This window comes from Leucoraja erinacea, chromosome 15 (genome assembly GCF_028641065.1).
Source record: "Leucoraja erinacea ecotype New England chromosome 15, Leri_hhj_1, whole genome shotgun sequence".
Taxonomy (NCBI): domain Eukaryota; kingdom Metazoa; phylum Chordata; class Chondrichthyes; order Rajiformes; family Rajidae; genus Leucoraja; species Leucoraja erinaceus.
In genome coordinates this window covers 3,671,501-3,684,320 of record NC_073391.1, presented here as the reverse complement: position 1 = coordinate 3,684,320, position 12,820 = coordinate 3,671,501, and the positions used below count along the sequence as shown (strand labels likewise).

General features: G+C 46.7%; 1 protein-coding gene across 1 annotated transcript in view; it reads left to right on the top strand.

Annotated features, from left to right (window-relative positions):
• Window positions 1-10,071, top strand: part of LOC129703907 (cytochrome P450 26C1-like) — a 36,317-nt gene extending 26,246 nt beyond the window's left edge. Inside the window, exon 6 of the mRNA XM_055646610.1 lies at window positions 9,093-10,071. Coding sequence (XP_055502585.1) covers window positions 9,093-9,461 — 369 coding nt within the window. The 3' untranslated portion in view covers window positions 9,462-10,071. The remainder of the gene's footprint in view (window positions 1-9,092) is intronic.
• Window positions 10,072-12,820: the final 2,749 nt, after the last annotated feature.

Sequence of the window (12,820 nt, the reverse complement as noted above, 5' to 3'; positions counted from 1 at the left end):
CCAGTCGGATTGAAGATGGTGGTGCCCAGCATTCTCTTTCAAGCTTCTGCTGCTGTTACCGTTGGCAACCCCCAACGCAATATTCCACCACTCACCAGATCCCCCAGCGTATCTCCTGCAAGTCTCTGGGATGTGAGATGAAACCAGAGCAACCAAAACAAACATGCATGGTCGTAGAGAGAATATATAAATTCCACGTGGACAACCGTATCTCTTGTTTCCCTTATCCCTAACCAGTCTGTAGAAGGGTCTCGACCCAAAACATCACCCATTCCTTCTCTCCAGAGATGCTGCCTGTCCAGCTGAGTTACTCCAGCTTTTTGTGATCCAGAATGGATTAGGGGTATTAGCTACAAGATGAAGTTAGGCAGACTTAGGCTGGAATCCCAGAGGTTGATGATAGAAGTATATAAAGTTATGATGTCGTAGACAGTCAGAACCTTTTGCCTCGGATCGAAATATCAAATGTAGAGGTCATAGCTTTAAGGCGAGCTGGCAAAGTTTAAACGGGATGGGTGGAGTAAGTTTTTTTTTAAGAGGGTGTTGAATGCCTGAGATGTGGTGGTGGTGGAGACTGATATATGGTAGTGGGATTTAAAAGACTTTATGATCGGCACATGGATATGCAGGAAATGGAGGGATATTAATTCTGTGCTGGCAGATAAGAGTTGTTCTTGGCATCATGTTTAGCACAGACATTATGGGTGGAAGGACCTGTTCCTGTGCTGTACTGTTCTACGTTCTATGATTGTGGAGATCATAAGTGATAGGAGTATAATTAGGCCATTCGGCCCATCAAGTCTATTCCGCCATTCAATCGTGGCTGATCTATCTCTCCCTCCTAACACCGTTCTCCTGCCTTCTCCCATAGCCTCTCACACCCGCATTAATCGATAACCTATCTATCTCTGCCTTAAATATATCCACTGACTTGGCCTCCACAGCCTTCTGTGGCAAAGAATTCCACAGATTCACCACCAAAGACATTCCTCATCATCTCCTTCCTAAAAGAAAGTTCTTTACTTCTGAGGCTACGACCTCTAGTCCCAGACTCTCCCACTAGTAGAAACATCCTCTCCACCTCCACTCTATCCAAGCCTCTCACTGTTCTGTACATTTCAATGAGGTCCCCCCCATTCTTCTAAACTCCAGCAAATATAAATAGGCCTAATGCCATCAAACGCTGAACTGAACAGTGTCACCAAGGTTGCAACGCAGCAGGTCTGTTTTCCCCCTTTACGATAAAGCCCAAATTACCATTTAACTTCATGAGTGTTTGTGTAACCCGTGCATGTTTATTTTTTGAGTCTGGCGATTCAGCCCATCAAGGCCCCAATTGTCTTTGCTGAAAAACATTGTCATCTTTCTATCAAAGCAGGGACGGAAACCGCTGTCAAAACAAGGAGGGGACGGGGGGACGGGACACAACTTCTTGGCTGCCATACGCACACTCACACGCACACACACGCGTGTGAGGCTTCGGAGGCTCAATCCAGCGCTAAATGCAGCTCAACTCTGCCTGTCTCACCGGGTTAACCACAGCCCTGTCTGGACTGACGAGATACCAGCGATGCTTCTCCGCGCTGGCCCGTCTGACTGTGCCATGTCACCCTCCTCCAATCACCACGCCCACTCCTCCTCCCTCCTCCAATCATCGCGCTGAATCAATCATGTCCAGCCCATTGCCTGCTGACCGACCGTCTCCTCTCCCCTCGCAATCGGTGCCCTCGATCATCAGTCCCCATCCCCACTGTCTCGCGCGAAAAGCGGAGATTTCAACCGTTTTTAATCCGGGATCACAAAAACTTGGGGGGAATGTCCCCCACCTCTCAAAACATGGAGGGGACGTGTCCCCCCCCCGGGTTTTAATCAAAGTGTATAGGGGAATTGACAATGAGGGATTGCCATTGCCAAGCTACATCATCACCCTGCCACACACAACTACAGCAGAAGCAAACCACCAGCCACAAACCTTGCACACTTTGCTCACCTTCCCCACCTTCTTCTATCATCACTTTCCCTAAAAAACTCCGTCCCTTTTTTTTTGCCTCCCACTTTGCCTTAATCTAACCCCTTTCCCCCCCTGGGTTCCCCATCCCCGGGCCAAAAAAACTGAAAGATTTTAAAAAAAAAAAAAACCCTTGCCCCTTTTTGCATTTTTGTTAAAGTTTTTTTTTTGTTTTATGGAAAACAATGCCCCCGAATTTTTGCGATGTTAGTTGGGAAAAAGGAACAAAAGCCCCCTTGGAATTGCCCCCCGTTTGGGGTCAACCTGGCACCCCTGGAAAACTTTTTTAAAACATCGCCTGAAACTATGGGACCCCTGTTGTTTTTTTTTTTTTTTTTTATTTTCCCCTTTTTTCTCCTTGTTTTCCAAACAACCCCCAGCCCCCTGGCAAGACCCCCCCCCCCCTCCCCCCCCTTTGGGGACCCCTTTTAAAACCGGTTTTTTGGTTGTTAACAATTGTCCACAGAAATCCAGCCCAAAATCTAAACCCCCCAACCTTTTGCGAGGTAAAACCATGGATTTTGGGGCATTAGCCCGGGTGGCGCCCCCTGTTTGAATGTTACTTGGGGAGGTTGTGTAAGGTTTGGGGTAAGGCAGTGGGTTTGTTCCGCTTGTAACAATCGTTTCCCCTTTTGTTGGGTCAAGAGAATGCCCCCCCCCTAAACTGGGCCTTTTTTTTAATACCCCGCCTCAGCCCCGAAACTTTTTTGTAAACAAAAGTTTACTTTGGTACCCCCCCTAAAGACCCTCCGTAGCTGGGGGCGGTCCCCCCGGTAAAACTCTGCCCTGGACCCCCTTTTGTTGGCCCCCCCGTTTGGGCAACCCCGCGGGTGGGCAAGCAGCCCGCAAGACCTGAAATCCGTTGAGGAAAAAGGCGCCCCTTTTTTTTTTCCAACGCCCAAAGATTTGGGGGGGAAAACATCCCCCGCCCCTTTCTCCGAGACAATTTTTTTTTTTTTCAAATTTTTACGGGATAACTGGACCCCGCCGGCCCCCCGGCCCCCGGGGCCCGGGCGGCCCAACCATTTTCCATTTGAAAACCACTTTTTTTTTGTAGGGTAAGAAAAGGAAGTTACAGTTGGGCCGGGTGTTCTTTGTTTTTGGCGTTCCCCCCTTATCATAAGCCACACCCCAGAATAAGGAAAGCCCCTAATGGGTTTTTTTTTTTTTTTTTTTTTTTAATCCCGCCTGAAAAAAAGGAACGTTGTGGGTTTTGAAAATTTTAAAAGGGTTTTTTTTTGTTTTACAAACCCATCCTAATAGTTTTTTTGTGTTTTTTTTTTTTGTTTTTTCTTTCAATGGGGTTTCCACCCCAAATCCCCCCCTGGGAGGATTTTTTTTTTTTTTGTAAATTAAAAACAACCATGGTTGGGGTTTTTTTTTTTCCGAATCGCGCCCCACCCTGGGTTTTTTTGTTTAAGGGGGGTCCCCTTTTTTTCCTCCTCCCTTGGGGTGGTACAAAGATTTAGGCCGTGGGGCACAAAAACAACCCCGTTGCTTTCCCGGGGTTCCCCCCATTTCCCCCCCCCACAACTTCCCCCCCACCACCCCGGGCCCCACCACAATGGCAGTCCCCCCCAACAACTTGGGCTTTTTGTTAAAAAAAAACCGGGCCCAAAACCGGGGACCAAACCAGAAAGCAGGGCCCACCCCTTGTTTTTTGGGGGGTTTCCCCCGTTGGGTCCCATTTTTTTAGAGTTGGGGCGCTTCCACGCCCCAAAGTAGTGGGTTGGATGTTCAGAATGCAAATTTGGAAAGTAACCCAGTTTCGAAAAACCCCCCCCCCTTTTTTTGTTTTGCATGGCCGGCCCCTCCCTGGGGGGAAATTGGCCATCATTTTTTTTTTTTTTTTTTTTTTGTTTTTTTTGTCTTGGTTACTCGGCGTAGCTTGCAAAAAAAATTGGTTGCAATTTTAATAAAATTTTTTTTTTTTTTTGACTAATTTTTAACCTTATTTTTGTAAATTTAAAGGGTATCGTAATGTAAAAAATAGAAATTTTTTTTAAAATCTGTTCATTAATTTATTAAGAAAATTATGGTTATTTTTTAAGGGTCGAGAGCCAAAAATAGTGGTTTTTGTTTTTTTTTGTGTTTTTTTTTTTTTTTTTTTTTTTTTTTCTTTTTTTGTTTTTTTTTTTTTTATTTTTTGTTGTCCCCCCCCCCCCCCCCCCGCCACTGAAAAACGCTCCCTTTCTTTCCAAGCCTTTCCCCCCAAACTTGGGGCCCCCCCCCCCTTGTTAACAACGACACAAAATTAACCCCAACACAAAAACACAGACAACAAATTCATTTAAAATTCGAAAATTAGAAAAACAAAACAAAAAATTTTTAATCATTTTTAACCTAATTATATTAAAAAATCAATATTAGAACCAAAACCAAACCCCAAGTTTTGCGGGGCCCCAATAAAATGGCCTATAAAGCCCGTTTTATAACATAATCACAAGAAAGGTTCATAAGTTTTTTTTTGTTTTTTTGGAAGGTTTTAAAGTGTTACATGTTTGGGTTGTGTAGGGGAGGTGGGTTTTTTTTTAAAATTCCCAAGGGTTAAATCAACCAATGAAATTTGGATGTGAGAAAGTTTGTTTTTTTTGCTTGTTTGTTTTTTTTTGGGAAGAAGGGGCTTTTGTTTTTATTATTGTTGTTCCTTGAACCAGTGGTTTGGGTTCCCCCCCCAATCGTGGTTTTTTTTTTTCCCCCCCAACACACCCCCCCCCCATGGGTGTCCCTGTCCGTCTTTTTTTTTTTGCCGAATCCCAAGTAGCAAAAATTGAGGAAGGCGGTTGGGCCCCCCAGGTGGGGTGTTGGGTTTCGTTTTGATTGATTATTGGCAAAAGCCTGGTTTGTTGTTTGAGGAGCCCTCCCCTTTCAGAGGAGGAAACCTTGCCCCCCTTTTTACGATGAAATGGGGAGGTCCCCAGTAAACAAACTTGAAAATGGACCCGAAACGTAAAAAAATGGTGTAAACGCCATTTTCCTTTTGGGTCCCCCCCCTCCCCCCCTCCTTTTTTCCGGTTCTGGCCTTTTCCTTCCACCCATCCAGTAACGCCCCTTCCCCCCTCCCCAACCCCTTATTTTTCCAGCGAGTAGATAAAAATTTTCAAAATACCTAAAATATAATCCAAGATACAAATTTAAAAATTTAAATTCATTCATTTTAATCCCTGAGAAGGGCGTTTTTGTTTTTTGTTTTGTTAAAAAATTTTTTCCTATCCCCTAGGGAAGGCTAACTTTTTGTTTCAAATATCAGGATTTTGCCAAAAACCAATTTTTTTTAATACCCTGAAACCAATTGGCCCGGTCCCCCCCCCCTTCTCATTTCCCCTTTTTTTTTTATCCTCCCTGGGGCCCCCCTTTTAAATTTTAAAACTTGAAAAAAAATCAAAGGGCAACAAAGGGTCCCCCCCCCCTCCCCCTGGCATTTTTTTCTAAACTACACCACCAACGAAATTTATAATGGTGAGGGGGTTTATTTTTTGCGACCCTGTGAAACCCAAACCCCCGTTAAAACTCCTCCCCCCTTGGGGTCCCTCCCTTTCCCCTTGCTGAATGGTTTTTTTTTTTTTCCACGTTTTTGGTTTTTTTTGTTTTCCCCCCCCCAATTTTTTTTAAATATCCCCATGGCACACTGTGCCCCATTTTTTTTTGTTTGTTTTGTTGTTTTTTTTTTTTTTTTTTTTTTTTTTTTTTTTTTTTTTTTTTTTTTTGGGGGCAAAAAATAAATTTTCCCATTTTGGGGCCTGGGATTAACCTTTTTTCCCCTCCCCCCTGTAAAATTTTATTTTTTTTTTTTTTCCCCCCCCCCCCCCCCCTCAGGTTTTTTTATCCCTTTTACTGAATTAACCTGGTTAATTTTATCCCAGCCTTTTTCCAAATACAATAAAAGACAAGGGTGGAAAGGAAAAACAAAAAAAAAGGTGTTTTAATTTTTTTCCCCCAATTTTTTTTTTTTTTTTTGGCTACCTAAAAAAAAACGGGACATTGGCCTTGAAGTCTTTGAGCACAAAAAGCCATCCCATTCCTGTGGAAATAACGCCCAAATATTTTGGTTTTTTTTTAGCAAGCATCTTAATGGGGGGGGGACAAAATAGACCCGACTGCCGGTGGTCCCCCCCCACCCAATCCCCCCTAACCCTAAAATCACCCCTTGGTAAAGCATCTTAAAAATCCACTTTTTGCCTAAAGGCCCCCCTGTTTTTTTTTTGTGTCTCCCCGGCCCCCACACTCCCTCTTTTTTTTTTTTTTTTGTTTTTCTTTTTTCTTTTTTTTGTTTCCCCATCTTTTTTTTGCCCCCCCCCTCCCTCCCCCCCCACCCCCCCCCCCCCCCCCCCCCCCCCCGAAAAAACTCCACCTATTAATCAGTCAGAAGAAAAAACTTGAATTTTAAAAAACCCATTCGGCCCCCTTGGTTTGTGGTTGGCCCCGTGTTTCCTCTAACAGATGCTGCCTGAAAACCCACCAACCGAGTTTGTCCCCCCCTGGGCAGCCCCCTTTTTTTTGTTTTTTTTGTTTTTTTGGGCCGCAAAACTTGTTTTTTTTTTCACGAAATTTCCCTGGTTCCCCCCCCCCCCCCTCCCCCGATTCAAGTTTTCCCTAATCCTGAGTCCCCCCCCCCCCACGGGTTTTTTTTTTTTTTATTTTTGGTGCTTTTTTTTTCCCCCCATTTTTTGGAAAACAAAAACAATCTTTTTTTTTTGTTGTTTTTTTTTTTTCCCCCCTTCAATTTCCATTGGGGGTGGGTTCCATGGTGCAGAGGTGCCCAAGGTGTATGTTAAAAAGAATCCCCCCTCCCACAAGAACCCCCTCTTGGCTCCAAGTGGCCCCATCGAAAGCAACCAACACCCCCGTGCCGTTGTCCTTCCCCCAGAAGGTTGGTGGCCAAGGCTATTCCCGGGTGGAGGCTAAATCTACAATTAAATAATTGGGTTTAAAAAATCACTGTTGGTTTAACCAACCTTTTCCCCCTGTCCCCCCCATAGTCCCCCCCCCCCCCCCCCCCCCCCCCAAGTCAAAAAAATATTACCAAATGTCCAACACCCTTATTGTTTTGCCTTTTGGGGCCACCCGTGCCCCCCCAAGAACAATCCGTTTTTTTTTTTTTTTTCCCCCTCCACCAACCAAACGCCCCGTGTGGGTTGCCCAAATGGGTGACAAAAGAGGAACGCGGGGTTTTAAAAAGACCAATCGTCCCCACCCCCCTCCCCCCCCCCCCCCCCCCCCCCCCCCCCCCCCCCCCTCCAATTTAAAGAAACACTTTTTTTTCCCTCTAAACACACAAACTGGGCTGTGAAAACATTGAATTTGGGTTTTAATCCCACGAAAACCCCCCCCCCCCCCGGAATCTGCTTTTTTGGGGTCCATATCCCGGGGGATTGGTATTTTTTTTTTTTTTTTTCCACTCCCTGAAACCCTGCGTTGGGTCCCCCCCGCCCCCCTCTTGGGAACGTAGAGCCTAAACAAGGTTGGGGTCAAACCAGGTTTAGCCCTCAAGAAGCCCTTTTGCCTGTTTTTTTTTGCCCCCCCTTTCTGTTTGAAAAGAATGTTTTGGTTCCCCGTGTGTTCTTTTGCCCCCCAAAAAACCACTCTTTGCCCCACTGGGGCCATGCATTAGTTGGCAAAGGCCCAAGTGAAAAAGCACCGGGGCCCTTTCGAATTTTTTTTCCCCCCCCAACACAGGCCCCCCTGCAAACTTTCCTTATTCCCCTTTTTTGTTTTTTTTCTTCTTCGGGGCCCCCCTTTTTTTGCTTTTCGGCTTGGCCCTCGTTGGCTCCAACCCTTCTCCCCCAAAAACAGGTTCCAGATCGAAACAAAAGACATTTTGGGTTTTTGTGGTTAAGGAAGGAAACTGGCCCTTTGATGCTGGTTTTAACCAACCCGAAGGGTAGACACTGAAATCACTTGGAGTACCTCAGTCGGGTCAGGCCGGTGCGTCCCCCCCCTCCCTAGAGAGCAAGTAAATGGGCCGAGGGGACGTTTTTTCGGGCGAAGACGCCAAGTCCCTGCAAGACTCCAGAGTAACTGGGCGCAGAACGGTGTCAGGCAACATATCTCTAAACCCTTGAAGTTGTTTCCCGACCCGAAAACGTCATCTATCCATGTTTCCCCAGAGATGCTGCTTCCTTGTTTCTAGAATGAGATGGAGATTCCTCAACGTGGGTCAGTGCCACGACCCCCGCTAATTATTGATTGTTCCCGCGACCACCGGCTACTCCACTCCGGCTCCTTCCTCAATGATTGTTCCCTACATTGTCGGTGTTTCTGCAACTGACGTTGGAAGGGACTCTTTAAACCATTAACCCCCTTTCTATTTTCCTTTTTAAAAAAACGAACTGTTCTTATGCCTCTATATTTGTCCCCTCTTTCCGAAATCTTGCTCTGAGTGACTGTCTTGCAAAATGCTATAAAGCTTTCTTATCCGACGGGAACAACCAGCGATGTAATGTGTCGGAGGGAACCGCAGAAGCTGCTTTAAACTGAAGGTAGACACAACATGCCGGAGTAACTCAGCAGGACAGGCAGCATCTCTGGAGAGAAGGAATGGGTGAGTCTGAAGAAGGGTCTCGACCCAGAACGTCGACCACTCCTTGTCTCCAGAGATGCGCTGTCTGATCCGCTGAATTACTCCAGCATGTTCTGTCTATATTCGGTTTAAACCAGAGAAGTAAATGTTTTAATCCTGTCTGTCTGATGCAGCGGTTGTCAATGGTTCGGCTGAACACTTTCGGAGGTTTTAATGAAACAGTGGATGAAAAGTGACGGGCTATTTGTAACCAAGCGGCGTGAGGCCGAGTCGGAGAGGCAGGGCTGTGCGAGGTGGTCAACGGATGAGTGGTGAACGGTGGGAGATTGTTGGGCTGGAGCGTATGACAGGAGTCTATCTATCACGGCAGTGGTAGAACTGCCCCAGAGTGGCCAGTGAGTTTAGCGGCAGCTTGCAGAGGGTGGAAGAACGAAAGCCTTCAGGAAATGTGGCGAATGAATACAGCATGATATTTCTGAGTGAATTAAGTCTATGTCACAATTTTGAATAACGTGCCTCTAGCACTGCTTGCAGTTACTTGCATTCTCATTCTCTCATTCACAGGGTTGTCAAATCCCCAAAGGCTGGAATATTATATACAGCATTCGGGATACACAAGAGACTGCCGCTGTCTACCTGAATCCGGACAGATTTGACCCTGATCGCTTTGGACCCGAGCGAGATGAGAGCAAAGCGGGCAGATTTAATTACCTGCCCTTTGGAGGTGGAGTTCGGAGCTGCATCGGGAAAGAGCTGGCACGGGTCATCCTGAAAACACTGGCGATTGAATTGATCAGCAGTGCGCACTGGGAACTGGCTAGTGCCACCTACCCCAGCATGCAGACCGTGCCCGTGGTACACCCAGTCGATGGGCTGAAGGTTCGCTTTCGCCGCTTGAACGATAAGGAAAAATGCAACCCCGTCAAAGAATAGCGGGGACAGTGTATGGCAGGCAGGCTTGGTGGGCGAGTTAACTAGTGCCCAACTACTGTGGCATCAGGAGTCGTGGGCAAATCTATGCCAAACGATGTTGTCTTTCACAAACTGTAAGTGCGAGACGCCGTATAGTATGGACTGGCATCAGAGCTCGGCTGAGGGGTCCACTGCCAACCATTTCCTCGCAGCCAAAGATCGATATCTGATAGTCTCCATATCTAACTGTTCGCTGAACCTCACGTTGGTTTCTCTCGATAATTCACCATTATGTAAACGCGTTTGAACAGTGACCCCGTCGTAAGGCACAGTACTTAATTTACGCACTTATACATGAGCTGCAAGCTCATTTTCTGAGCGTGCAAGCTACGAACTGGAAGCTGGAGTATCCCGACTTATCTGTCGCGGAATGACATTAAAATATGGTCCTTCGGCGAGTTCCTACCGGAGGAAAGGCTAGGGAGATCTCGGATTTTGTCATTTTGCCATTTCCTTTTTATTTCCAGAATGTACTTCGTTTGATTCTTCAAACGACAGAAAAGGGGGGCCAAAGGGATTCATGTATATTGTAAATAAAATAAAATATCAGTAGGATTTTTTTTTCCACGCTGGCTGTCACTCTGAATAGGTTATAAATACTACAGCGGGTGCAGCAGCATCTGTGGAGCGAAGGAAACGTTGCCTATTTCCTTCGCTCCATAGATGCTGCTGCACCCGCTGAGTTTCTCCAGCATTTTTTGTCTGCCTTCGATTTTCCAGCATCTGCAGTTCCTTCTTAAACATATAAATACTACAGCACCTCTTTCATTCCAATCCCACAGCCCGTGGTGCATCCTCGCTGCCCTTCCACAATATTCGCTGTCTGGCATGGTGGTGGTGGACTGGGAGGATAGGGAATGTGGAGAGAGAGGAGAGGGCAGACTGGGGGATAGTAAATGGAGAGGAGGGTGGAATGAAGATTATGAATGGGGGGCGCGGCGGAGAGGGTAGAGGGTTGTGAATGGGGAGCAGGATAGCATGTAGTTCATGAATGGGGAGAGGAACGAGGGAAAGGACGGAAGATTGTCAATGGGGATAGGAGTGGATGGACTGAAGATTGATTATGGAGACCAAGGTGGAGAGACTTTACATTTAAAGCTGGCCTGAACCTTGGCTGGAATTTGGGTTATATATATATATATATATATATATATTATTATCTTAGCTCTTTTAAAACAATGAACATTTATTTATGTGTTAATTTGTTGTTAACGTCTCCCAGCCAACAATGATACATTCTACATTTTCCTTGAATTTCATCCACGTTGTTCTATTTTCACACCTTACACTTGCTTATCTATGTGTATCCCCCTCCGCTGACATCAGTCTGAAGAAGTGTTTAAGAAAGAACTGCAGATGCTGGAAAAATCGAAGGTAGACAAAAATGCTGGAGGAACTCAGCGGGCGAGGCAGCATCTATGGAGAGAAGGAATAGGCGACGTTTCGGGTCGAGACCCTTCTTCAGACTGATGGGGTGGGGGGTGGGGGTCGAAGACACGAAGAGGTGGAGACAGTAGGCTGTGCGAGAGCTGGGAAGGGAAGGAGGGAGAAGGCAAGGACTACTTGAAATTAGAGAAGTCAATGTTCATACCGCTGGGGTGTAAACTTTCCCAAGCGAAATATACGATGCTGTTCCTCCAATTTGCGCTGGGCTTCACTCTGGCAATGGAGGAGGCCCAGGACAGAAAAGTCGGATTGGGAATTGGAGGGGGAGTTGAAGTTCTGAGCCACCGGGAGATCAGGTAGGTTAGTGCGAACTGGGCGGAGGTGTTGGGCGCTGAGCCATGGGTAATATTCAACTCATTAAGCTTATGGGCACGCCAGGTATCTTTCCATGAGGCCACTCGGGATCCTGAGTTATAGTATTTTATAATAGTGTTTAATAATAGTGTTTGATTTTTAGCGAGGCATTTGCCTTGTGCTACCTCGTTACCACATTCTCCATTAAAATAATATGGCTGAAATATCTTTACCTTGAAAATAGATGCCACTCGATTTTAAGTGCAAATTATGCAAAATTCATAGAAACATAGAAATTAGGTGCAGGAGTAGGCCATTCGGCCCTTCGAGCCTGCACCGCCATTCAATATGATCATGGCTGATCATCCAACTCAGTATCCCGTACCTGCCTTCTCTCCACACCCTCTGATCCCCTTAGCCACAAGGGCCACATCTAACTCCCTCTTAAATATAGCCAATGAACTGGCCTCAACTACCCTCTGGCAGAGAGTTCCAGAGATTCACCACTCTGTGTGATTCAATTCAAATTCAATTTTAAGTGCAGCTCATTGCAAAACCAGACTTCCATGTCTGACCCATATTTTGGGTCACAAAGGCCTGGACTTTTCTTGGCAATAGACATGAACTAATTATGTCATTTTCCAGAGAATACTTTTTTTCTATCCGTACCAACATAAATTGGAGGTCCCTCCGCAAATACCTACCTACTGGACCTCGCGGTGGCTAATCATTTTAACTTCCCTTCCCATCCGCCGTTTACCTTTCTGTCCTGGGCCTCCTCCATTGCCAGAGTGAGGTAACACGCAAACTGGAGGAACAGCGCCTCATATTCCGCTTGGGTAGTTTACAACACAACGGTGTGAACGTTGAATTCTCCAATTTTAAATAAACTCTAACTAACCCATCCCACTCTTCTTCCCCACAATCCCACCCCCTTTCCTCCCGTGGGCTCACACTAATTTCACTCCTCACCACCCCCCCCCCCCCCCCCCCCCCCCCCCCCCCACTTCCTTCTCCTTGCTTCAAAATCCGCAACTCTTCAAAGCTGTCTCACACCTGTTGTTCTTAATCTCTGGCCTTTTTTTTCCAACCATTTATCTGTGGAAAAAAAACCCTCGCCTGTGTTGCCCTATTACCCAAAGATCCTATAGGAACTTTGCTATTACCTGCCATGCTTTGTGCTGCCTCTTCCCTTTTCCAGCTTTCCCCCCCCCCCCCCCCCCCCCCCCCCCCCCCCCCCCCCCCCCCCCCCCCCCCCCCCCCCCCCCCACCCCCCCCCCCCCCCCCCCCCCCCCCCCCCACCCCCCACCCCCCCCCCCCCCCCCCCCCCCCCCCCCCCCCCCCCCCCCCCCCCCCCCCCCCCCCCCCCCCCCCCATACAGTCAGTCTGAAGAAGGGTGTCGACCCGGAACGCCACCTATCCATGTTCTCTAGAGAAGCTGCCTGACCCGCTGAGTTGCTACAGCACTTTGTTTCATTTTGTGAATTAACCAGCATCTGCAGTTCTTTATTTCTACTCATTAACATTGGAGCTCAAACTGCATACAATGGCCATTCTGGAAGAATTGAACAAAACCAGGA